This window comes from Limanda limanda, chromosome 1 (genome assembly GCF_963576545.1).
Source record: "Limanda limanda chromosome 1, fLimLim1.1, whole genome shotgun sequence".
Lineage (NCBI taxonomy): Eukaryota > Metazoa > Chordata > Actinopteri > Pleuronectiformes > Pleuronectidae > Limanda > Limanda limanda.
In genome coordinates, this window is record NC_083636.1 from 16,224,690 (window position 1) to 16,249,356 (window position 24,667).

Genomic DNA, 24,667 nt, shown 5'->3' on the forward strand with positions numbered 1-24,667 from the left:
ATATTCATCTTAAGCCTTTCTGATTCACAGAACTTATCTATTATCTATAAAAATTTACATTTATATTTAACTACATGAGCTAATTAAAAAGACTGCTCCTCTTACCATATTTTATTTGTGCAATGTCGCCGACCACGATCTCAGCCACGGGAATTTGGATAACTTGTCCTCCACGGACGACTGTAAATTTCTGTTCCTGCTCGATGCGGCTCTGGAGGCCCCGGAACTGCTTTTCTTTGCTCCAGTCGTTGAACGCCGTCACCAGCACAACACAGACAACTGAAAGAAGGATCGCCACTCCCTCAATCCAGCCGGCTTCTGCCTCATTCTCATCCTCAATGCCTCCAGCAGCCCTTCCACAGTCTGCAGGGGGACAGGGGCAAATCTCAATATCAAACCAGTATCACATCATTCCATCATTCATGCACATTTAAAAGCACAAACTAAAACAAATGACAAAATAAAAAGACTCATATCCATTAGCAGCATCAATTACTACGAAGTAGAGGAAATAGAGATGAAATGTGAAGTACTTACTATCTCTTTTGGCATCTGGAGGTTTATAAAAAGAAAGGCCTAGTGAAACTATGGCTGCCACTTCTAGGATAATCAGTGTGACATCCTGCAGCGCCTCCCACACTAACTGTAAGAAAGTTTTGGGCTTTTTGGGTGGTATAAAATTTGCCCCAAACACTGTTTTCCGCTTCTCGATGTCTGCAAGCTGTCCACTTAGACCTGGGGAGGCAAACAGAGGAGAAAGCAATATCAGTATTTGTTTTATTTTCATGTAAATTGTGTGAATGAAAGATTTCGGTTTAGTAAATATATGGATGATGCACAGACACTTAACTTGCTTTTCACGTACAAAACAAAAAATAGCCAGTAATTTCGAGAAAGCCTTGGAGAAGAAGCAAATAGCTATTTTTCTGGGATATTTTATAGATATTTAATAGTAATTCAATTTGGATTTCTTTGGATTTTTTCCTTCTTTTGTGTCCGTGTATTCTAAGTGTATTGTAAGCCCAAAAAAGAATGAATAAAATACATTGGAATGACACAGAAAGATTAAATATATGTACGTAATGAGATGTTAAACTTAAATCTATCACGGAATTTTATATTAGATTACAAATGTTCACGTCAGAGAAGGAAAGACTTAATCGTGTGCTGGATGATTTGAACGCAGATGGATGCAGTACTGCGGACAATTCGCTCCCAAGAGGAGAGAGTCAAACAAAAGCATTTGCCGGTGAGTTCGTCACCGGGCCTTCAGGAAAAGAAAAGAAAAACATGTTCCCCTGAAAGGAATCAGCGTTTTAGACAGGAAGCTGTGGAGGCGACAGCGCCGCACAGCAATGACACACATTCTTTCAGGTACGCCACCGCCAGAGAATGTGAGAACAGAGGTAAAAATCTAATCCCATCAACTGCTTCTTTTTTTTAAACACAATGACCGAAAGACTAGAGAGGTTGAATCAGCTGTACGCTCGCATTCCACCGTCGTCCTGTTATAGAGTCATCTCTTTTACACATCGCATGTCTGGTTGGCCAGAGACCCATTCATCCATGTGCACAGAGCGCATTCTGCAGCCGCCCATTCAAATGCCTCCACAGTCAAGGCACAGTCACAAATTCAAAAGGGCCTTCGCACATTTGATGATGCATGGCAGTTTTTCAGCTCTATTCATGCTGACTGACTGAGTGCGTGGGTGGCTGTGCAGACTGGATGGAGCGGTGCGAGTGCGCGTGTGCACGGCTCAGAGGAGGTGGAGCAGAATTAGAGGCCAGGGAAGAGTGACTGTGTGAAACTGCTACCGACAGACAGATGGGGGTGGGAGGGTGGGGGTCGGTGGTGAGGGTGCAAGGGACGGAGGCTATTAAAGAATAAAGCCACTAACGGCGGAAGGGAAGCAGCACTGGGAATAGCGGCGACTTAATAGGGAAGGAGATCAGGACGGCCAGCGTAGGGACAGACACAAGGACGAACACACCCCCCCACACACACTTGCAGCCTGGAGGTTTAATAAGAATTTTGACTCCACATTTGTACAGTGGCAACAGCACAGGGAGGAGTACAGCACATTGCTCATGGGGGAATGAGACAATTCGCCATCTCGAATGGGCCGAAAAGCTGCAGAAATTCTAAATAAATGCATTTTGATTAGTTTGTGCGTCAAGGCAAAGTGAAAAAGATACCGCTTGGCCTGTAAACCATTCAATTATAAGTGGTGAAATTGAAGCCTTTTAAGAACATGATGAATAAAATGGCCTAAAGAGGCCTTTATCAAGTATGACAGATATGAAGGACTATGAGAATCCTAGAATTACTTACATTGTCCCAAAATTGAAGTAGCTGAGTAGAGAATAATGCAACAATATCTTCACAAACTACAGGCAGAGACCCTATGTATAGTCTTTCCCACAGAAGAGATGAGAGTAGTTCCACAGCTCAGTGTCCTGATTATGTTTCTTCCTTTTCACTACAATGTCGTGCAATCTCAGAGTACCAACATAACGAGTCAGTGAATATTGCCTGTATCAGCCATCATACAGAATATCAAAAAAGACAACCAGACATTACATAACAGCAGCTGCTATTCATTTGAGAACCAATAACTAATACTATTTTTAAAAGATGCTATATTAAACTGTTTTGTCTGTTTATAAACCCCCTGACTACTTCAGGTACGTCCTGATATCATTATTTTACCTTTGACCAACAGAAAAAATAAATGTCTCAGGTTGTTTTTTTAGATGGGTTATTATGCAACTGTAAAAGTAATCACATACCTAACAAATCTGAAACTGATTCTTGACTCAAGTATTTACTTATTCTTTTCACTCATATGATGGAAATCCCCTTAAGTCAATTCTCACAAATAACTGATGACTGTAATCTGCTCCCTTTTCTATGAACTCTAAATAATTTGAGATACTTTAGTTCAATAAAAAAGAGCAATGCATCTTCAGTCAAAACAGGCTTTGACAACAGGGCTGCACTTTGCTCTGGAATTAATGGCTTCAATTTATTCATAAAATTGAGAAGGGGACGCTTTAGATGACAGGAGCATGTTGTGAACCATCACTGTGTATATGTAACTTCATTAAAACACAACCTCTTTGCTTTATATATAATATTTCTACCTGTTTCTCCCTTCAAACAAGCTTTAGTCTACGTCACTACAGAAGAAAATAATCCTGTGCCACTAGTTACAAGGTTAATTAACATTACAACCTAACACTAACACATACTCTTCTAACAGGGAGGTGAGAAGAACATGGATGACTCACCAGCACAGCACATTAAAAAGGGTACGGGGTTTATCCTGCATAGCTGCCTGTTGCTGCTCCCTGGCTGTCTCTCACCGTCTGCTTTGATTCTCTTCGCCCTCTAATGAAAACATGCTGACAGCTAATACCCCCCCCTTTCAATTTTACACCACCTTTTCCCTTTGCATTAGAGCAATAAATACAAGTGACACAGGGCGATCAACACGTCGTCCCTCCGTCGGATGCGCAAACAACAGAAAATAGGTCGGCCTTGGCCCCCTCGCATCATTTTAGCGCCCAGAGTGTGTCTCAAGTCAAACAGCTAATCATTAACCATTTAATTTGGATGCCTGGCCCCGGCTGACCCCTCTCAGTATTGTCATTTGAGCCACTCGAGAGGGGGTCAAGGTAAGTCTTCGCTTTGAGTCTGACACAATCTACCTTCATGTTAACTGTGCAGAGAAAGAGAAGTGGTAACACGCTGTCCAAGACAATGAGACAAATCCCTGGATGGACGAGCTGTTTGAAAAATATCTCAGACAGGTAACAGAATGCCAATCTTATTTATTAAGTCTGTAAACTTCATGAGACACTGAGGATCTGGACCTAGGACCCAAGAACTGGACCCAGAAGTTACTGAAAGAATGACAAGACCGTGTGGAATGTAGATTCATTTGCTAAATAACTGAGCAGATCCTGAGACGTTTAACTGGACACTTTGTTCAAGCAAATGTAAAGTCAGTATTTTTGCATGAATGCTCCCAGTGTCCTTTGTGACACATGAATAAAATGTTCAAACCAAATCTGGGTATGTTAATTCATTATAGTCATTAAAATCTAAGCTGACGTTGTCCAGTTATCCTAGAGGGGACGATGGGAATCCTGTCATCTCTGGTAAAGTCGTGCAAATGCTAGATTTTTAAAACAAATGGTACCAAGAGTATTGGTAGAAAACAGTTCCTTTATCAAGGGGAACAATGACAACAAAAAAAGCTTTTATAAAATGACTCTTAGGCTAAAGAATGACGTGGTGAATAGGACAACGCTAACCTGCAGTTGTTGTTTTCAACTTCTATTGTTTTCAAATTTTGCAAATACGAACAAGGCTTCTGTTTTTCACTATTTTCAAGAGATCAGGGCTTTTTGGGTGTTGTTGCACATAAGCAGATTCCGCACTAATGAGCAAGGCTTTGCTTAACAAATGGAAAAGCAGTTCCACATCCTCATCATTATAGCTGATCATTCCACTTCTAAAAAGAGCACATTAGATCGATGTTTTCATGCACTTTCATCACAGCATAGGGAATTTAAGTTGTTTGTATCTCAGGAGTTCTGAGAAAGGAGACCATGTTCTACCTGAGACTGGAGAATGAGGCTAGATGATTAATAAATTAGGTCATCAGTTACTCGAAGTAGCACAAGTTATTAAGATTTCAGGTTTTCAACAGTTATCTCCTTCACAAATTAAGGTCCTAAAATGGCCAAACATGAGAATTTCCACAGTTGAGGACAAACGTGCCAACCTCTCACGACTACACATAAGGAAACAATACCTTTCACACTCTAACACCGAACGGCAGAATCTGGCCATATGCATTCTGCAATCTGAGGCCCATCTCAGCACATCACTTTGAATTCAGACACAAGACAAGCTGCGCCAGCCCCCTCTGAGTCACAAAGAGTAAACTATCATTCAACAGCCTGAACCCTCCTGTTGAATGAGGGGGCGTGGAGTCCGCAGTGACAGATTCAGAAAGCCTGTCAGCTTCTGAATTGCAGTACGATTGCGGAAGCCTCTCAGCCCGCAGTCAATTGGATCAATAGGCTGGATCCCAAATATTTGACTCCACTAAAATAGCAATCAACAGGGAATAATTGTAAGAGGGAATAATGGGGGGGGACACTGTCGATAGTATTGATGCAAAGTGGTTGTGTCTATTTGATAAGTGTAATTATGCAGAGGGAACGAAGGATCCCATGGGGAGTAAAGAAATGCTGCTGCGTGAGTAGGACGAGGATGAGCTGAAAATATTAATGTTACAGTGCGATTTTATTTTTTCCAATGTTACAGACGAAGTGACACCTGCCCACAATCCTCCAGGGCTCCTACTCATGTTCGAGTTGTCCAGACCCTATACATAAAATAAGATTTTAAATAAAATCTGATTTGGGTGCCCAAAGGAAAGCAACTCGACACCTAAAACGCAACATCTGGGGACACTTTGAACGACAATACCATGACCCGGAGCTGTGATATTCAATGCTAAGAAAATGTCTTAAAAGAATGAAAATTTGGATATAACAGCACTCCGCTGATTCAGTGTTATTATTACACACCGCAGGAGGACCCGTGGGAGACAGATTCAAAAACAAGAATGATCACAGCTGATGCAGAAGAGGCGCAGATGTCCCGACTCTTCAAGCAAGACCACGAAAAATAAGTAGAGCAGCAGCACTTCCCCTGACTTGACTGCTAGATCAGCAACGCTAAAACAGTCCTACACTTCCCATAATGCACTTGACAATGGACTCTCCCTACCTAGTAAAGACTGAAGACTTCCTTAAGCACCTCAAAAAAAACTGCATGTCTCTTTTAACAATCTGAAATGTTTCTCATGATGGGTTAAATTTATTTAGAGGAAATTAAATTATACAAATAAGACCAACTGGGCAACAGCCAGGGCCTCAGGTATCGGTGAGCTCTCATTCCAACACACACAGGATTCCTTCACCACTATGGAATCTGGGTTTGTTTGACAACTACAGTGGACTAACAAAACTTAGAGGGACACGAGTAAAAATCCACATAGTTTGTTAAAAATCTCAAGTATTAGTCTTGACGTGTTCCATCAGTGACGAATGCCCTTCAGGTTTCACTTATTTCATTACACAGTCAAACAGACAAATGTAACGTCTGAATAAGCTTTTGCTCGTGCTCATTGTCACAGTTTCGAAGGCACATTGTACAATGAGCATAATTAAGTATTTTCAAGCTCAGTGTTGGTATGTTAATTACCAAAATCAATCTTAATCACAGCCCAATGAATTGAGAAAAGCTTAGGAGATCCAGCCTTATGTGGCGGTGCTGTATTAAATCTAACTTAATCCAAACAGGCCAGGGGCCTCATTTATAACCGTTGCGTACGCACAAAACGGGCCTGAAACGTGCGTACGCCACTTCTCACGCCAACGTTGGGATTTATAAAAACAAACTTGACGGGAAAATGTGTGTATTTCTACGCAAACTTAGACCCTCCCGTACGAGCGTTATGGGGAGACGGGAAAACGGCGACACAGACGTGAGGTGGTGAACTGCAGCAGATTATTGATCCAATTCATCATTTACATTAAAACCAACAGTTTTTCTCGCGCGACGTATCTGCTCCACATGAGCCTTTTAATTAAAAAAATATAAAACAACTTTAAGCAAATAAGGTTCAGATTCGATTTAACGGCAGAGTTACAGAGCCGAGTCATCAATAGGTTTTAATAATATCTTCTAACACTGTGCGAGTATCATCAGATACCTGCAGTGAACAGGACTGAGCCACAGAGCGCACAGAGCACAGAGCACACTGGAGATTACTTATAAGAAATTAAGAAACTTTCCAAATAATATCCCAGAGGAGGTGAGGATCCACTGATGTGAGGGAATCGATCCGATGCTTTAAATAAATAAATACTGCCGTGACACCGGTGCGGGGTTCTGCTCGATGTGTGCATGTGACTGGAAGAACGAGGAGGAAGCGAGGGTTCAGCGATCACTGATCTCACACATTGTGTTATCCACAGCAGCAGCAGCAGAGTATCAGTGTATTTTCTTTATTAGTGACATCGGTGCTGTCCCATAACGTCGCGCTTCACCTCCACCTCACTAACAAACACCTCGCTGTCACTGTCAGAAAGTTTCACTTCCTCTTCACATCGCTTGATGCCGTGACTCCGTCAGGACTCACGGTGGAAACCCATTGGTCAGCAGCATCATTTAATATTCACGCTGTGCTTTGCGTTGACCATTTATGGTGGAAAGTGGGCGTGTGGAGGGCGGATTTGGAGGCAGATCCACGTACGAACGTTTCCAAGTGGACTGTGATTTTTAAAGCGAACATTGCGTTCAGTTGTACGTGCGCACGGTTTTATAAATCGGAATTATCTTTTGCGTACGCCATTTCCGGATTTTGTACGTACGTACACTTTTAGTATGAATCCTACGCACTCTTTTATAAATGAGGCCCCAGGCCTCTAAGTCTTCGAATTTGAAAACCAGCAAAAAGGTAGAGTGGTACATTCATGCACGGCTGCAACATGAAAGTCCAGTTAAACTTATGGGGTGGAAAAAAATAAAAGAAGAAAAAAAGCTTGGAAACGTGGAGGATTAGCAAAGGATTGTCCTAAGAGGTTCCAGAAATGACCAAGCAACTAATCAGAAATCCCTTTCCAATTGTCAAGCTCCTGTAATCTTAAATGATGGCTTAATTTCACAGGCCAGTGACGAATGAGCTGATTGCCGGTGTCAAAACTCGGTGGCTGCCGACCAACTGGGACAGCACCTGCTACAGAGGGGAACAAACAGGGGCCTATAGTCAAACCATTTGAATGTTTCTATTTTTTCTAAAAGCTGCCTTTGCTTTGCAGGGTTTTAGAACAATTTATCTGAATATTTGTTTCTACTAGAAATCAAGAAACCAATGATTCCAATTAACATCTCTCAGTCTAAAACTCACATCTGATCATCTGAAACGACTGATGATGTAATACTGAAGTAGTTTGACAGTCACCAACTTGAAACTGCCACACGCATGTTTAGACAACACACCCGCTCTGACAAGACAAATTCCAACTCAGCACTTTCTTCACAGGTCACACAAAGGCCTATTTTGGAGCCTAAACTCCAAATGAAAACAGCTAAAGCGACTGCGTGGTGAACACAGTCCATAGAGTCGATACATGAAAAGTCACAAATTAAAAGGCACTGTACCGATTCTTGAATGAGAGTTGTTCTGTGCCGGTTTTTTTTTTTTTTTTAGCATTCTTTTCGGTTAGGGAAATGTATTCGCTTGCTTTGAGACAATGCAAACAGGGGACTCTTGCTGCTGCAGTGAATATGCGGTGCCGTTTTAATCTGGGATCAAACTGAAAATCCCCTCCCATAAGAGTTCAGTCAAGGTCACACTGCCGATTAGGCAGACCGTCTATAGAGAGAAAAACTGAGACTGAGAGAGAAACGAGTGATAAAAAAACAAAACACCAGAGAACTACTGTCAACCACAACTGCCCCAGTGAAGCTTTAACCTAACTGGAAATGTCTCCAGAACTATTAGCATGGTCCTTTCTTCGTGGTGACTGGTTTGGTTGTTCGCCACATGTGGGACATCGACCTGTGCAGCACCACAGCAACAACCTGCTACTATGTCCAGGCAGACAGCTGGTCTGTCTGCAGCCTGCACACAGAGGCACACAGACACACACACACAGAGGTGAAAGGGAGAGATGAGAGGGTGCGGGGGACATATCCACAGGCCTTGAAATAGAGCAGGAGTGGTCCAGGTCAGAACCAGTCTGCCTGGCCACCTGTCTGGCTTATGAGTTATCCAAGGAAGTGATGTCAAGGTATCCACAATGTGGACGACACAGCCAGTGACATGCCTCCTAAGCTATGTGTGCACCACATTCGCATTTCCCACAAGCACTGGCTACCAGCACTTCTGTGAAAACATCCTGTATTTGATGCAGTTAAACAACAGCCATTGTGTCGAGTGTGGTGGAAAGGGTACTCTACCATCTATAGGTGAAGATTTTAATCGGCTGCAGAGTCCTTGAGTATCCCCATAAGTTTCACCGACTTTGCTTATCGCCTCGGGGCCTCTCAGTTCCATGAGGGAGCGCAGGTCTTTGAGTGTGCAGCCAAAGTCTCCATCGTGGTTGGCCTCCACAATGGAGTTCTTCACCCCACTGTACGAGTTGTTTGCCATTGTCTCAGCGCCTCCACACTCTATTGCAAAGAGTTGTTGCTTTGGCTTGACAGCCAGGGGCGAAAAAAGAAAGAAGAGTTGTCCTGGAAAAGCTTAAATCCTCAAGAGTGTGAACCAAGTAGTAGTTCCCATAAACAGCTGATGGGCCCTTCACAGGCAGCTGGAGTCGTACGCCAGGTAGCAGGGCAGGGATATTACAAAACAGGCCATTTCCCTTGGAGAGCCGAGTTCCTACTCTTTCATGGTGACTGAGGATCACCCACAGAGCCGGAGATCACCATGCACGAGATCTGAAAGAGAGAAGCAAACAAAGGTACAAAAAGGTTAGTGACAAAGAGTTATTTCACGTACAGCAGGGTCAGGGTTTCTCAAACTTTTACTGAAATCGCACAGACATCGGATGAATAATGTTTTGGCGAAAAGAGCAGCAGAACTTCTGTCAGCTGGGACAAGTGGCTAAATAATTGGCTAAACTGCCTAAGGCCATTGCGAAGAGATTATGATTAGCTGCACTTCAGTTGTGTTAAACTAATAATAATTTTGTCATCCAGACAAGAGTTTTGTCTGGTTCTGTGCAGTTCTGCTTCCTGGGTGGAATGTGTGTGCAGAACGGAGCATTAGTATTCAATTATCACTCCGCTCCGAGCTGCTCCGAGGGCTTTTACTGCTTTTGGGAATTTAAAAATCTGTATTTTCTTCCTCTACAATGTTTATCATTAAAACCAACTCTTCTTAAAGCTGAGTGACAGTTTCCTCCCCTGTTTCCTGCATTTCACAATGTTTGGTTGTGTCATTCGCTGCTGCATGACGGACTGAAGGATGCGGGTTAAAACTACTCAATGCGCATAACACACAAGCTTAATCACTTGCCAAAATGTGTTTGCTGGCCTGTGGCTACTAACCTACTCATGGACCTTAAACGGTGGCAAGCCAGGAAGAGCACAAGATTAAATTCTGTCTGCAGCGAGTACCAATCCAATACTAGTGCTGGAATAAAACACATTTTACCAGCCCTATGTTACTAAACCTGGGTGGAAGTGACGATTGCTTGATTGCTATCATTGTTGTATGACCTTGCTCAGGTTGAACCCTTTGAAAACATTATTACATCATCTATTTTGACAGTCATTTTTGAAAAAAGAACACAAATAAATAAATCTAGTTGTTATAACATTAACTGTAAATAAAGGTTAAAAGTGTACAGGCTGCATGAAATATTGGTAAATTGCACAATCGCAGCTCTACTGGATATGACTTATTCTTCGCTGCTCTAAAAACCCTACATGCCAGTCAAAGTACAGCACAACTGATAGTTTACTATTCTAGTATGAGCAGATGTTGAGGACAGCATTATAGCCATGACTGCATTACGTAATGTTACATGGGCTCCCTGCCATGTCAAACACATACGTACAGTAGGTCTGAGAAGAGCAGGAACTTTAATCAGAGGCAGTAATACTGGGGGGGGGGGGGGGGTCATGTCGTGAACAGGCACCAACTGACTGATTACCTTAGGAAAAGCCTTCGGTTTAATCTAATTAAGACTATCTGTGGCATCAGGGAGCTCCATGGTGCTCTACATGGGGGAGTCCATTCTAATGAGAGGTTGCTGTCCATTCAAGCTTTAATCAGCCTAACACAATGAGGCTGATTCATTCACGTCAGATTGGATTTATTTGAAAGATTTAACAAGATGAGCTTGATTACTAGTCTGAAACAATTTGTGAGACACTCTACTGTACTTTGAGCTGGGAAGCTATGTCAGCATATAATCTGCATTGAGGTGAACCTGGACCAGACAGGGATGTTCTTCCATGTCTGGAAAAATGCTGCAGTTATCCCTCTGTCTGGCTATAACACGAAGATCAGAACATGTTTGAGAGAACACCAATTCACGTATCTTTGCACCAAACTTCAAAAACACAAACAACATCTTAACCAAACCCAATAAACCCTGCAACTTTAAACGTGGACACAGATGCCGAAGGGGAGAAAATGTAGCCTTTATCATTGCTCACTGCACAAACTAACGCTCGCAGCTTATTCCACTGAGATTCTTGGAAACTATTCTGTCACATGTTGAGATTCTATTTGGAGCCATCTGCTGTGGAAAACGGGACAGAATTTATTATTTATTACACAGCATAATTGCAGGGCCGGGTGTATTGCTGAGGTGAGGTTCGTAGAAATCCCGTTTTTTGAGGTAGGAAATACAGCTTTGTACACACACTGTCCCTAAACCCACAGATTTAGGGTCTTCAAGGGTCCGCATGGTGAAACGTCATTAAGAAATACATTATTCCGTGGGCTTGAAACTTATTTCTGACTTCTGAATAAGTATAGTTTCTAGACCTTATTCTATTCATTTATACTAAAGCATCTATGTTGTAAATTCTACCCAATTTGACCTTTTTAATCACCTTTTACTGAAATTTTTCTTTTATAATTTTTTTATGGTTTCATTCATTCATCTTCAAAAATATCAAATTCATGGCATTTAATTTTCAGCAGTTTGATTTTCAGCACATCTGTCACTTTGAAGTGCCTGTATGAAAGGTGTGTTACAGATTAAGTTTGGCCTAATACAATAAATTATTATGGATATTAACACCACAGGTGTGACTTCCAGAGAAAACATTAAAGGGAATATTCCTAAGAAGAGCACAGGAAACGATTTTCTTGCCATTCATCTCTTCGCAGCAGAGTTAGTTCCATGGAGTTCCGGGCAAGTCACACCTCGCACAGTGTGTCAATCATTTGACATGTGAGAAATGAGACAATTAACAGTGGTTGAATCCCAAACCACGTTTCTCCACTCATGCATTATCTTGGTATCACCCAGAGACTATGTTTCTTGCAGCACAGCTCATCCACAGACTCCTTCAAGTGAATGTCATGTTGCACCTTGCAAAGCAAATGACTTTTTCAATGTGTGAATGAACCCCGTGGGACTTGACTCTTGCCTCTGGTGCCACATGAGCAGCGCACATGTGCAGCAGCCTATGATAATGAAGCAATTCTCTGACTTCTCCATTTCCCCCTCTTTGTGTCTTCCTCCACGAGTCCTCACTCACGTTCACACTCCCTAACCCCAAGAGCAGCAACAACGCCAAGCTGAAGGAGGTGCCAACATTTGCTGTGCTGCGACAGTTTCGGGTTGCGGAGCAGGTCACATGTCACAACAGTGGAAAATCATTGTGATTGGATCTCCAAGCCAACAGCTGGCATCGTATGGTTGAATGACAGAGGCGGAGGTTAACCCTTTGTAGGCAGCTGCAGCGAAACCCATCGCTCAGCATGAATATGTGCTGGTCTCGCCGAAGGACCGGAGACAAAAGATCATAAGTCTCTTCTCTACCCGAGCTATTTAAGGCTGCTATCACACATTAGCCGCACACCAACTCCTCTACCCCAGAAGGGCTGAGGCGAGTGGACATTAGTCGACAGGACAACAGTGTCGGTCATCTCTGAAATATACTCAAGTCTTTGTTTCAACGCTAAGGAAACCCTCTGGCAGTTTGTGCCAACAACTCGATGCAAGTCGAGGATAGCAATTCTAGGGATCCCTCTGCAATGGAGCTGCCTAATGCGAGGGGTGGTATTTTTAGCTTACCCCAGACTGCCCCTCCCCCCACTGCTAGCCATTGCTGAACTGGGTCAGGCCATGTAAATGTGGAGGGTACAAGGCAGAGACACCCAGCCCTCCTTGTGCTGCATGGCTCGCTAGCCGAGGGCGTTTCTTCACCACGCAGACTGGAGCCGCAACTGCTGTCAGGCTGCCAATTCAGAAGAACGCACAGTCAGAGGTGTCGGCGTCAACACACTTCTCCTCTTCATCTCTTCTTACTTCATGTGTTAGGGACGTGAGATGGTCTTGAACATGAAAATACACCATAATCGTGTCTCTCTTTATTAGGAGTGAGATGTTTAATGGACATGTAGTCAATATGTATATGTATTCTTTTTTTTTTAATGTGCTTCCAGGAGTTCTTTAATGTATGTTGTATTTTTTCTATCTATTTTATTAAGGCCATTTAAATGAATGAATTTGAATGAATTGTCTTGTTTCATGTGACACAGCAAGTTGTATGCTAATTAAAACAATAATGTACTACATTTGTTTAAAGAACTGAGCTGTTCAATATCCTACAACAAAATGTAATATCTCATATGATATTTGTAATAAGACAGTAAATATAATGCTATGTTGCCTTTACATTTAGGTAAAATATTTGTAGACATTAACAAAAAAAATAGAAATGTAAATTTCTATTCTCTAGCTAAATACATCACACCTCATCCTAAACTGATTAAAATATACCAAAGGAGGCAAATATAATTAACATTGATGTTCAAAATCTATGCTGCCATTGATGTTTTTGTGACAACTGCCTCTCCATGATGGATTTGCCACAAATTAACATGTAGGAACTCGACGGGTCGTAGAATCTCGACAATCGAGTTGTCTGGAATGCTGCAGAACTCACAGAATGAAGTGCAGACTAGCCTGAAAGTGGGGCAGGAAATTGGCTCCTCGCAAAAAGAGCAGATAGAAATTTGAGCATTTGATCCTTAAACATTCCCGAACCTTTGCAGTACAGAGGCATTTAGATAGCTTAAGAATGGACAGCAGGTTGCTGCAGAGTACTTGTAATTATGTTCGCCAAGGGAAAGGGCCTGGACATAAAAAATCCCCACATGCTAAGGTAAAGGTTCCTAATAAATGTGATCTTTAGAAAAAACGTTACTTATACTAAAGACTTATTACTTATAATAAAGACTAAATGTCTTTGAAGACCAAATGTATTATAGACACTCTAATGACCAAATATTCCTTAGATGTGTCCCAGTCTTAGTATTCATGACTGTATAGTCATCCTCAAACTGTGAAATTAATTTAGTTCTATCAGAATCACACCGACCATCATAGTCCCAATCGGCTAGATAATTTATCCGTCTCAATAATACAACTGCATGCCTAAGTAGAGACTGTGAAAACATATTCTTTTTTTCATTCAGAGATTAATAAAAAAACAGGAAGGTTTTTTATAAATCGTTATTTTGCCTTGAGCCGAGTCCTCCTGTGCATAGGATGGAAAATATTCTAAAACGAAGCATCTTTCATCAGGCCACTTTGAAGATGAGAAGCTCTCTGTGGCCTTTGTTACATCTGATTCCTTTCACTGCCACAGTCTGACCTTGTTGTCCTTACAGTTTGGGGACGCACCAGTGTGTTGCACTAAACGCATTTACCCAGTCTGTAAAGGGGAATGTAATTAGTGATAGCAAAGCATAAGCACAGAATGCTATTATTGACTAAGACAAGCAAGTGGGTGGAAATAAATGTAGTCTGGGAGCTCCTGCCTGGTGCAACACAGCATACATCCATCCATCCTTTGTAAGTCGGCCAAAACTTGCAAGGCTAACATTTCATGTTTCCTTCTAATGGCTGTGTCATAGTCAATATCAGGGTAGTATTTTACAACTAATTAACATTTACATTCAAGTATGGTGCCTTTATCCAGGAGGAGTTCAAGCCAACCATCAGTGTATTAACTGTCATTGGATCTGGCTTCAGTGTGACGGCGCCTGCTTCAATGGCAACATCACTAGACACTGCAACGGAAAAACATGCAAGTTGGGCTGGGCAATAAAAGAATAATTATTGCAATATAATGTTTATTAATGTCTCATAAATGTATGCTTAATGTATATATATCGATAAGTTGCTTATGCATTATTCCAGCAGAGTGAGGAGGTATAACACATAACCATGTTGCCCAGCCCCATCTGTAGATCGATTAATCTATAGATGATGAAAAATGTGTTCAGAAGATGACAAGAAATGTGTTTTTCATATAAAATGTCACACCAGTTAATGTCATCAAGATCTACAAAGTAACTCACATGATGGATTTACAGGAAATATATTAAAGGAGAACTGGTTATTCAGTTATTTGGCTAAACCTGTATGGCATGGTAGCCACTGGTCTGTCTCCAATTGGCTGATAGTGGAAGGTTTTGAAATTTATCAGAAACCATCTACGATGACAGACGTGTGGAGAAGATGACACCAGTGTAGGACTCGTGCCAAAAGAGATACTGTTCACCAGAACCAACAACAAGCAGTATGGCTGGATTTCATATACTCAATGATGTTGTTCCTCATTTTTATTAGAAATTATATATTTTTAGATACACGCAAACTTCTAAGAAAGCTGAATTCTCTTTTCAGAAATGCCAAAACCAAAATAAATGCCCGGCAGACGTCTTGGAGCACTGTCTTGATGACTAATTCATGATATTTTGCAGCGTGAGCTTCAGAGTTGTTTTAGTGTGCAGGATCAGTTTATCAAATTCGTTTTGCCAGTTTCTCCACATTATAATCCACAGGGTCTCCCTGCTAATATAACATTAACACAATGTTCTTTTAAATGGCAAATTCATTTCAGTCACACCAGAGTAATTCGTCTTTTCTGGTCACATTTGAATGAATGAGAAACTTAATGAAACCTAAAACCTCTGGAATAACCTTGGCCTTGCAATCCACACAGAAAAAGAAAGATAAGCAAAACTCCATCGTGAGTAAATAATACCATAAATACATTGTACTTTACAGAGTAAAACTAGAGTATATTTAGCTTTCCATGCCAGTTTCCATGAAGCTCAAAGTCACCTTAATGACCTACAGTGGCTTACTCTTTAAACAATGGTTTATGCTTAAAAAATGTAACCGAAAAAGAGAGACTGAACTGAGGGTAAGCATTAGCTGCTGTTATGAAATATATTTTTAAGCCCGTGTCTGTAATTGACTTGAGTGCAGAGCATGACAATGAAGTGAGTGGACGTATCAAGCAGCTGTAAGGGGGACTGGTGCGTGATGAGCTGGGCACAGACATGACAGGCGATAACTGCCTGGAAGAAATGTGTGCTCGGTGTACTGCTTTACTTCAGTGACAATCGCTCCACGGCCATAAACAGCACTCACTTTAAAGAGCAAGCAATCATGTTACATCGATAGAAATCACACGAATCGCCAGCGTGCCCCCTTATAGGAGGAAATCCTTGCGTGTTGGTTTACAAATGAAAGTAAAGGACCAACACTATCCGGCAGAACCACACGGCCAAGGAGGTCAAGTGATCTGGCCTCTGAGATAAACAAAACCGAGTATAACAACCCCTGACTCATATCCTCTGGTCGGGCTGAGCAGGGCTGTCAATAGCCCCGGCCGTTGTGAAAAAGCACGGTACGGCGAGGAATAAGAAGATATTTTTGTCATTCTTGAGTGACAGCAACAGTCCCGAGTTCAAAGGGCTCAGACAGAGCAACAGATTGCGTTACTTGACGGTTTCAGTGAATCATTAAACAAACTCTGAATCTCCTATATGCTGAGCTGGAAAGCTCGAATAAAATATTCTCTAGGTTTAGCAAGGAGGGATAATTCCCAATGTAGTAGAGGCAAGAAAATCCACTGAAGACTATACTGAGCTCCACCAATAATGCAGTGGCTGTTAGCTTAGCTGTCATTTTCATTATGTAATGCAGAGAGGACTGCACACCTCGCGTAGCTGAATCAGTGTTCTCACTTGAAGCAAATCTATTCTGGTTAATCTACAGAGCTGCTCGCTGAAGGATCACAAGTTGTAATACACAAAGAGAGCGAGAGACAGTGCTGGAGCCGCAGCCAGCCCGGTGCTGTTTAATTGGATAAGGAGTGATCCCTTCAAGTAGAGACACCGAAAGGTGCTGAGAGGCTGCAGCTGGGAACTTGCAGGTGATGTTAGCGAGTGCACATCACAATTTACCTTCAGAAAACCAGCGCGGTCGATTTGTGCAGTTTGCATGACCTAGATGTGTGCGAGGTAAATGGAGATTCCAAGTGTCAGGGTTCTTTTTGGGGGGGAAACTTCACATTTTGCCTAAGGAAAGTGAATGTGGTACGTTTTAAATAGCACAGATTAAAGTGTTGGTATGAGATTTAAGCTTCTGCGAGTGGTTTGAGGTCAGAGATTAGGAGACAGGTGCCCTCCCTGGTTGAGGTGAGGGCTGGCGGTGAGGTGAGGCTTGTGGATCGGTGGATGTTACAGCTTAAAGTCTGGATGTCTCCTGAATGACTGTGTGGAGACATACCGGTCCCCCCCCACCCCTCCTCCCTCCCAGCACCCGGGAGCTGGCCGCTGAGGAGCCGCACTGCGCCGGCTGCAGCACCCGACCGCACCGCTCCGGGGCCGGTGCACGCTTTTTACCCCACAGAACTGCCACTATCTCACGGTATAGAACATGACAAGTCGGGAAAACGCCGCCCGGTGTGAAATGGGGTTTATAGGTTACAATGAACCACGGGCAACTTTCTCGTAGCTCCACATTTCGGCGTTAATTCAGCGACTCACCGTTCGAATCCCCCCGGAGACGGTGTGGCGTGAGGTGGGCAACGTTTTAAAATACATCCAGGCTACCGCACACCGCTAGCCGACCTAGCCCCCCCGAGGGTTAGCTTCCTCGGGTGGTAAAGACTGGAAATAAGACTAACCCTACTTCCAACAGATTGGGGGCAAGTGGAAAATTCACCCTCAAAAAAAAAGAAAAAGTCTGGAGCCTCGGCGAGCAAACACGGAGCGGAGGAGGAAGGGGGGATCTGGCGGCATCCTGCCCCGGAGAGGGTCGCTGCGAGTTGGGAGAGAGAGCCCCGATGTCAGCGCCGGGATCCGGGATGTAACGTTAGCTTAGCGAGGCTAGCTCGGCTCGAAGCTAGCTATACCCGAGGCTGCTCTACCCACCGCTGGAGGACTCCACCGCGGCGTGGAGGAGGAGGTGGAGGAGGGGGGGGCGGGGGAGTGGCGGTAAATGCAACGGGCCCCGGCGGCTGCACTTCATCCTGCGGCGTTTCACCGCGCTATCACCCGGGTGGAGGGAGGGAGGGGAAGCACAAGCCGCGGAAGAGAGAGAGGGGGAATCAGAAGAATACTTACTCGGATCTGCGGAGCTTCTCCCCGGGTCCCGTCCTCTGGTTCGCTCGCCCTCGGTCTCACCACGGACTGAACTCTCTCCCCTGCTCGGAGGTGAGGCCCCGCCCACTGCGCTGTCACTCAGCACCACGACCTCTGCCAAGCAAGATGGTTCCCCCCCTCCTGCTCCTCCTCCCGGTTGCCCAGGGAAACCTCCGAGCACGTGACCGGAAAGCAGCGAGAGGAAAACACACACAGACACACACACACACGCAGACACACACGCAGACACACACACGCTGGTGCAACTGTTTACACTTGGCCGCAGCTAGTTGCTAACGGGGCTAACGGTGCCATTCAGAGGGATGGGTGGTTTCATCAAAGAGCAAATGCAGAGTGACATCACCTCTTTTTTTCTACAAATAATTTAAATATATGTGTCTCATACCACCACCGGTGAAAAACACATGACGGTAGATGCATAGAAATCCAAATGCAAATAGAAAAGTCAACGTAGGATATGGATATTTGTTTTGGGGGGGCAGGGGGCGGCCAAACCCGGAAGTACAAGGGGGCTTATCATCTCACGCCGCTCGCCTTCCTCCTGTCACCACAGCGCCGGGGACACGTGATGCTCGTCAGAAGGAGGATGGGCACGGAGCCGCTGGTGTGGATTCCCATTGGATCAGCCGGCACATCAGTCGCCTATGGAAACGGTTACGTCAGGATCCGTACTCCCTCTTTTTTTTGTGCACGCTCTATAATAACAGGATTGTTCAACAAGGCCCCCCCCCCCCCACCTCTCTCCCATATCCCCAAACCATAGCATAAGATGCAGCCTGCAAGGATAAGAGCAAGAAGCGCCCCCCCCCCTTCATCTGCCGCATCGTCTCTTGCTGTCTGAACTCCACAGAGGCTCTTCCCTAATAATACCTGACGTCATTCTTTCCATGACGTAGTCCTACTTCTTCTTCCTCGGATTCACTGCCTGTGCAAGTCTGAAGTGCTGGTGAGAAATGAGTCGGTCTCACTGTCACTGGAGCCAAGAGTCAGTGAATCTTCTGAGAAAAGTTGATTTGACGTTCCATGAATGGACCATGTCCCAGCCACTAACACGGAGGAGGCAGGGTTTATAAACTATACTGTCACCAGGTGGCCATCAAGATGCTTGGCTTTAGGGAACAGTCGTGGCGTCCATCTTTTCATAAAGTCTATGGTTTAAACAATAATTTATTTGACTCACCAGATTAGTAAATATCACGCTACAGTACTGTAATACACACAGACCCCGCACCCGTCTTCTGTCCTCGTCAAACTGGAACCATGTCAATGTTTTTCTGGAACGTCCAACGGTAACACAGGCCTCAGCTGAGCTACCTCCTATAAACAGGTGGACCTTCTAACCGTGTGGTGCCGAGGTAGAGGCGAGACCTAATTTTTGTGCCAGTTCACTGTGGTGTTGGTGGTGTCTTGATTGGCAACCTGCAGTGCTTTGCGTTTGCCTGAACCCCGAGCAGATGTCCCTAACATGACGCTGACCATGTCTCCCTCACTCTGTCCATCTACGTCTGCCCATCACTCTTTGTATCTTCCCTCCTTTTTTATCTCTTGCTTGTTAAGATACTGTGGAAACCAGGACGCACTCAAGAATCTAACAGGAGAATGCAAATGTCACCTCAACTGGGCTCTTAGAAACCGACAATGATGGAACAAGAACACAGATTGATGTGATATATGAAGACAGTAGATTATATGGGTTGAATGGCAGGAAATCTGAGCTAAGCTAACCAGTTGCTAGCTGTATATTTAACAGACACATATGTGATTGTGGTAGCATCCTCTCTGTAGAAAGAGTTTCCCAAAATGTTGAACAATTCTTTTAATATACACAAAAATTTGAGATAAATACAAGAACGTTGATAACATGATAGTAATGCAGTGAAACGTTCAGAGATGACTCACTATTTCACCATAAGCCCATAAAAAGATTTAATCTGCACGGTGAACTCATCAACTTTCCATGACATTTTCCTTCCAGTTTTGTGGCTCATGCGTCTTTTCTCCATCTAAATATGACAACAAACTGGAATTTTCGCCTTGTGTCCCTGCTGACTGTTTATTCAGTAGAAACCACTTAACCTCGGCCTCAATCCATTTAAACACTTTGGTGCCGCAGAACTGAGCAAGATGGTGAAACCCCACACGGAGGGCTTTTTCAGAGGAACAACAATCTGGAAGCTATTTGGTCATTGCACTCTTTAATGGAGACAGAAAATGTACTCGTAGAAATAAAAAGACTGCATGAATTTGCAAAATAAAGAATTATCTCAGTAATTTGCCTCTGCAGACTAACAACAAAAAGGAAATCTTTGCAGACACTCACTGAGTCAGGAGTTTTGCTGAGACTTTTTAAACTAGGGGGGGGGGGGGGGGGGGCAATGATTCTACTCTTCCCTTGACTCAGTGTCTGCCATATGCTCCAGAGCATCTTGTGAACCGCAGTAAATGTTAAGTGTCATTAGCCCTCGGGCATGCTAATATGTTGTTTATGCTGTCTGGGTGAGCATTAGTGACGAGGCCTGTACCAACAACTCTCCCTAAAGGGGGGCGTTGCTCTCTGGGAAACATTTGCATTTATTAAAAACACATCCAAACTGACGCACTCTGTTCATTTAGGTGGAGGGAGAACACATGGTCTCAGAGAGGAGAACAAAACAACAAAAGTTAAGCCCAAAGTGTTGTCACATTTGAGAATAAAAAAGAAAGCTGTGGCTGTGTGTGTTCATCCCAACATAGAACTTAAATTACTGGGGGAGAGAGACGCACACACCATGAGACAAGATAGCTTGACAAATAATTGCAGGTTCAGTCCAAGAGTGTCTAGCAACTGGCACCCTGTATGTGTGTGTCTGCTTTTCCAACAAGAGAGGAACTAAGTTGCAGACTCTGCATCTTATCATGTTTTCAGATAGCGCAATGCTGTGAGGTGATTAAGACGTTTGCACAAGAAACAATGCAAAATGGAAAAAAAGGACGACGGGGAGTGGAAAGAATAAATCATGAGCCGCAGAGTGAGATTGGCAGTAATTTCCTAAACATTTTTCAAAATAAACATGTGACTGCGGTGGGAAATGCCTATAGTGCGCTCCGAGATCATGCGTCGCTTCAGCCGAGGCGAGCGGGAAAATGCGCTCTCAAAGATGTCTCATTAGGGCGACTTGCACAACCAGGTCCCTATCAGCGAGGACACGCTGTATGAATATTGCTTCCTCTGGTCAACCGATCTTTCTACACCACTTTGTTTCTCGAGCAGATGTCGGTTTTTCCACTGGCTCAGCACATTGGCAAAGGGTTGGACATGTGGGAGGGGGTGAGGGTGAGTGAGGGGTGAGGAGGGCTTCCTCCTTTTGAAGAGGAAAATTGTGTTGCACACTCCAGAGAGAGAGAGAGTGAAAGAGAGAGAGATCTGCCGATCGGGTTTGATGATGTGTGAGAATTTTCCAATTGCAAATTAAAGTCTTATTTCTCACTTTGCTGAATATCTTCCATTCATTCACATGAGCCAGTTTCGACCTATCATCCAAACAAGACAGTGGCCATATCACTTATATTAGGGATGGGTCCTGCACATTGTAATGACAAACCCTCCTCGTCCAACGCGTCATTAGTCCGCCACAATCACTGTAATCACATTTTCCCTGAAATCCACAAGAGTCCAAACATTGGTTTATGTCTCGTGGAGGAGTCCCAAATTATACGATTAACATCCACACACTGCTGACTGAGGTGGAGACACAGACTTCTGAATTACACCTACGGTGCAGGTAAACGTCTGAGAGAAGATCTGAAGTGAGACCTTGTGAGGCAGTCACACATACATACACACATACACACACAAACACACACACAAAGGCCCTTTTGTGGAGAGAGAGGTGGCGGGTAGGTGTGTCGGTTGTAAAGGAGGGGTCTGTCATGACTGAGCTGCTTGCTCCAGGCTTGTGCATGTTTGTGTTTCCAGCTACCTCTGGAATTTACTGCAGGCACTGGCGAGGGCAGTCGCTGAGAGGTGAATGGCCCACAGGACAAAGGCCAGAGTTGTTGGGAAAAAAAGAGAATCAGAAAGAAACTACAGCTACGTCCTAGCACTGAACGGGCCCGAGCACACGCAACTCGGGACCTGTTGCTGTTGGTGGAGAGAGCGATCGGCAAGCAGGCACACGGCTCTGCGTTGCATGCGTTTTAGGGGCCGGTTGGATAATGAAGAGTGGATTTACAAAGTACTTCCTGTCTCATGGCGAATCAGTAGGTGATGCTATGACGCTGAGGAAATATTGACATATGGAGCTGTTCAGGCTTGGACCCTGATCATGAGACAGCCGTTTGGTGGTGATAGGACAATGCACAGTGGAGTTATGACAACATTGTCTCCTTTGGCGAAGGATGAACCTTCGCCGCACCTCAATGTTTACACAGTTTGAGGAAATGTCACAATTCTGACCATGGTCCTATGACTTGACTGAGCTCTTTTGAGCTGCATATTGTAAAGCAGCCAGGAGCATTGCATCAAAGTATAAAACATATCACTTCCTGTCGCCAGCAGGTGGCACTGTAATGATGAGTGAATATTGACACATAGATCTGATCAGGGCGGGACTGTGAATGTGTGAATGAGGTTTGAGGCTGATAGAACAATGCACAGAGGAGTTATAATAAATTCCTCTTTCTTACCGTGTTATGAAATCGTATATACCGAGGTAGTTTATACCTCCATGGTCACACTGTGTGACAAAAACACGAAATTCGAGGTAGTTTATATCTCCATCTTGTTGAGATGACATTCATCTCAATATGAAGTTGATCCGATGAAAGCCTTGGGACAAGTAAAAATGTTGGGTTGTTATAAAGCCTTTATATCAAAGAACACTTCAAAGGATTCATTAAGCAAATCATTTTTTGTTGTCAGTTTGCTTTCATGTCACATTTTTTTTATCTTTTTCAGGCAAATGAATTGTTTTTTTGAGGGCTTCAACATGCCCAAATTGTAACCAAAGTAATTTTAAATAGGCGTGGCAAAGTGGCTCAACAGCGCCCCCTGGAACGCAGCCCTGAGTTTACATTGACCGATCTTCACAAAAATAGATACACAGGTGTATCACGACCAGACAAACAAAAAAGTCTAAAGGAGCATTTGGAAAAACTGAACAGGAAGCCATATATTTTGCATTTAGTGGGCTGTTGACGTGATGCTGGAGAATCAGGCTGTGGTGCACTGAGCCTCCCATTAGCACCATGGACTCGGAGTCAGCCCGGACACCTCAGCCCCAGATGGCCCTTTCTAAAGAAGACCGCTCCCTGCTGCCTACTGGGGCTCTGAATTCTACGCTGGGCCATCAAGGGAAGCACTATGTCTGTGGCTCCATTGCAGCTTTTACCAATATCATGGTGACCTTCCCTATCCAGAAGGTGCTGTTCCGCCAGCAGCTGCATGGTGTGTTGGCGGGGGAGGCAGTGCGGCAGCTCCAGAGGGAGGGGCTGAGTAATCTTTACCGGGGCCTGTTGCCCCCACTGCTCCAGAAGTGCACCACGGCGGCCATCATGTTTGGCCTGTACGAGGACTTCTCTCGAGTCTTGTTGGACCGGGCTGATAGCAGTGGTGTGCCGGAGCTGGCCACAAGAAGCTTTGCTGCAGCATTGGCAGGATCTGCAGAGGCCTTCCTGACGCCATTTGAGCGTGTGCAGACTCTCCTACAAGACCATCGGCACCACGGCCGCTTCAACAGCACAGCCCACACCTTCCGGATGCTTCTGGCTGGGTATGGTGTCAGAGAGTGCTACCGTGGCTTTGTGCCTATACTCCTCCGTAACAGCCTCAGCAATGTGCTCTTCTTTGGGCTCCGGGGGCCCATTAAAGAGCACCTCCCAGAAGCCACTAGCCGAGGAGGTCACATGGTGAATGATTTTGTGTGTGGAGGGGTGTTGGGGTCCACCCTGGGCGTTATGTTCTATCCATCAAATGTGGTGAAGTCCCGGGCCCAGTCTCAGGTTGGTGGACCCTTCCAGTCTTGCAGAAAGGTGCTGCTGACAGTGTGGAGAGAGAGGGGGGGGAGTGTGGCCATGCTCTACAGAGGGGCTCACCTCAATTACCACCGATCACTCCTCTCCTGGGGGATCATCAACGCCACCTATGAGCTGCTGAAAAAGGAAATAATGAATTAAAGCCAATGCACTAGCTGTCCAGCAGTGTTTGTGAAAGACTGGAGTTTCTACAACTAAAAGACAGCAATGATGTTGCACTTCTGACCCGGGGCCAAGAGTCAGCGTGAGATAACCACCTGCCATTGTGACCATTCACTGATTTCAGAGTTTAACCGAACGCACTCTGTCGCCTATAACAAAACTTGTGCCAGGGTCCAATTGAAATGCCCTTGTTTGCTCTGTGAACAAACTTTGATCGGAGCAGACTGAACTCCAGTGCTTTT

The 24,667-nt window shown here is 44.1% G+C and overlaps 2 protein-coding genes across 3 annotated transcripts in view; one reads left to right on the top strand and one right to left on the bottom strand.

The window, feature by feature from the left end:
• The window catches only part of atp2b1a (ATPase plasma membrane Ca2+ transporting 1a), a 34,845-nt gene extending 16,560 nt beyond the window's left edge, over nt 1-18,285 (bottom strand). For both annotated transcript variants that reach the window (XM_061081512.1, XM_061081520.1), the window contains exons 1-4: nt 18,213-18,285; nt 9,050-9,532; nt 538-735; nt 106-363 (exon numbers count right to left, since the gene is read on the bottom strand). In XM_061081512.1, the coding sequence (XP_060937495.1) occupies nt 106-363; nt 538-735; nt 9,050-9,242 (649 nt within the window). In that variant the 5' untranslated portion in view covers nt 9,243-9,532; nt 18,213-18,285. The remainder of the gene's footprint in view (nt 1-105; nt 364-537; nt 736-9,049; nt 9,533-18,212) is intronic.
• A 3,216-nt stretch (nt 18,286-21,501) lies between these two features.
• LOC133007260 (mitochondrial nicotinamide adenine dinucleotide transporter SLC25A51-like) lies at nt 21,502-24,404 on the top strand. Its single transcript, XM_061075757.1, has 2 exons — nt 21,502-21,575; nt 23,474-24,404. The coding sequence occupies exons 1-2, from the start codon at nt 21,502-21,504 to the stop codon at nt 24,402-24,404; spliced, it is 1,005 nt and encodes a 334-aa protein (XP_060931740.1).
• Nucleotides 24,405-24,667: the final 263 nt, after the last annotated feature.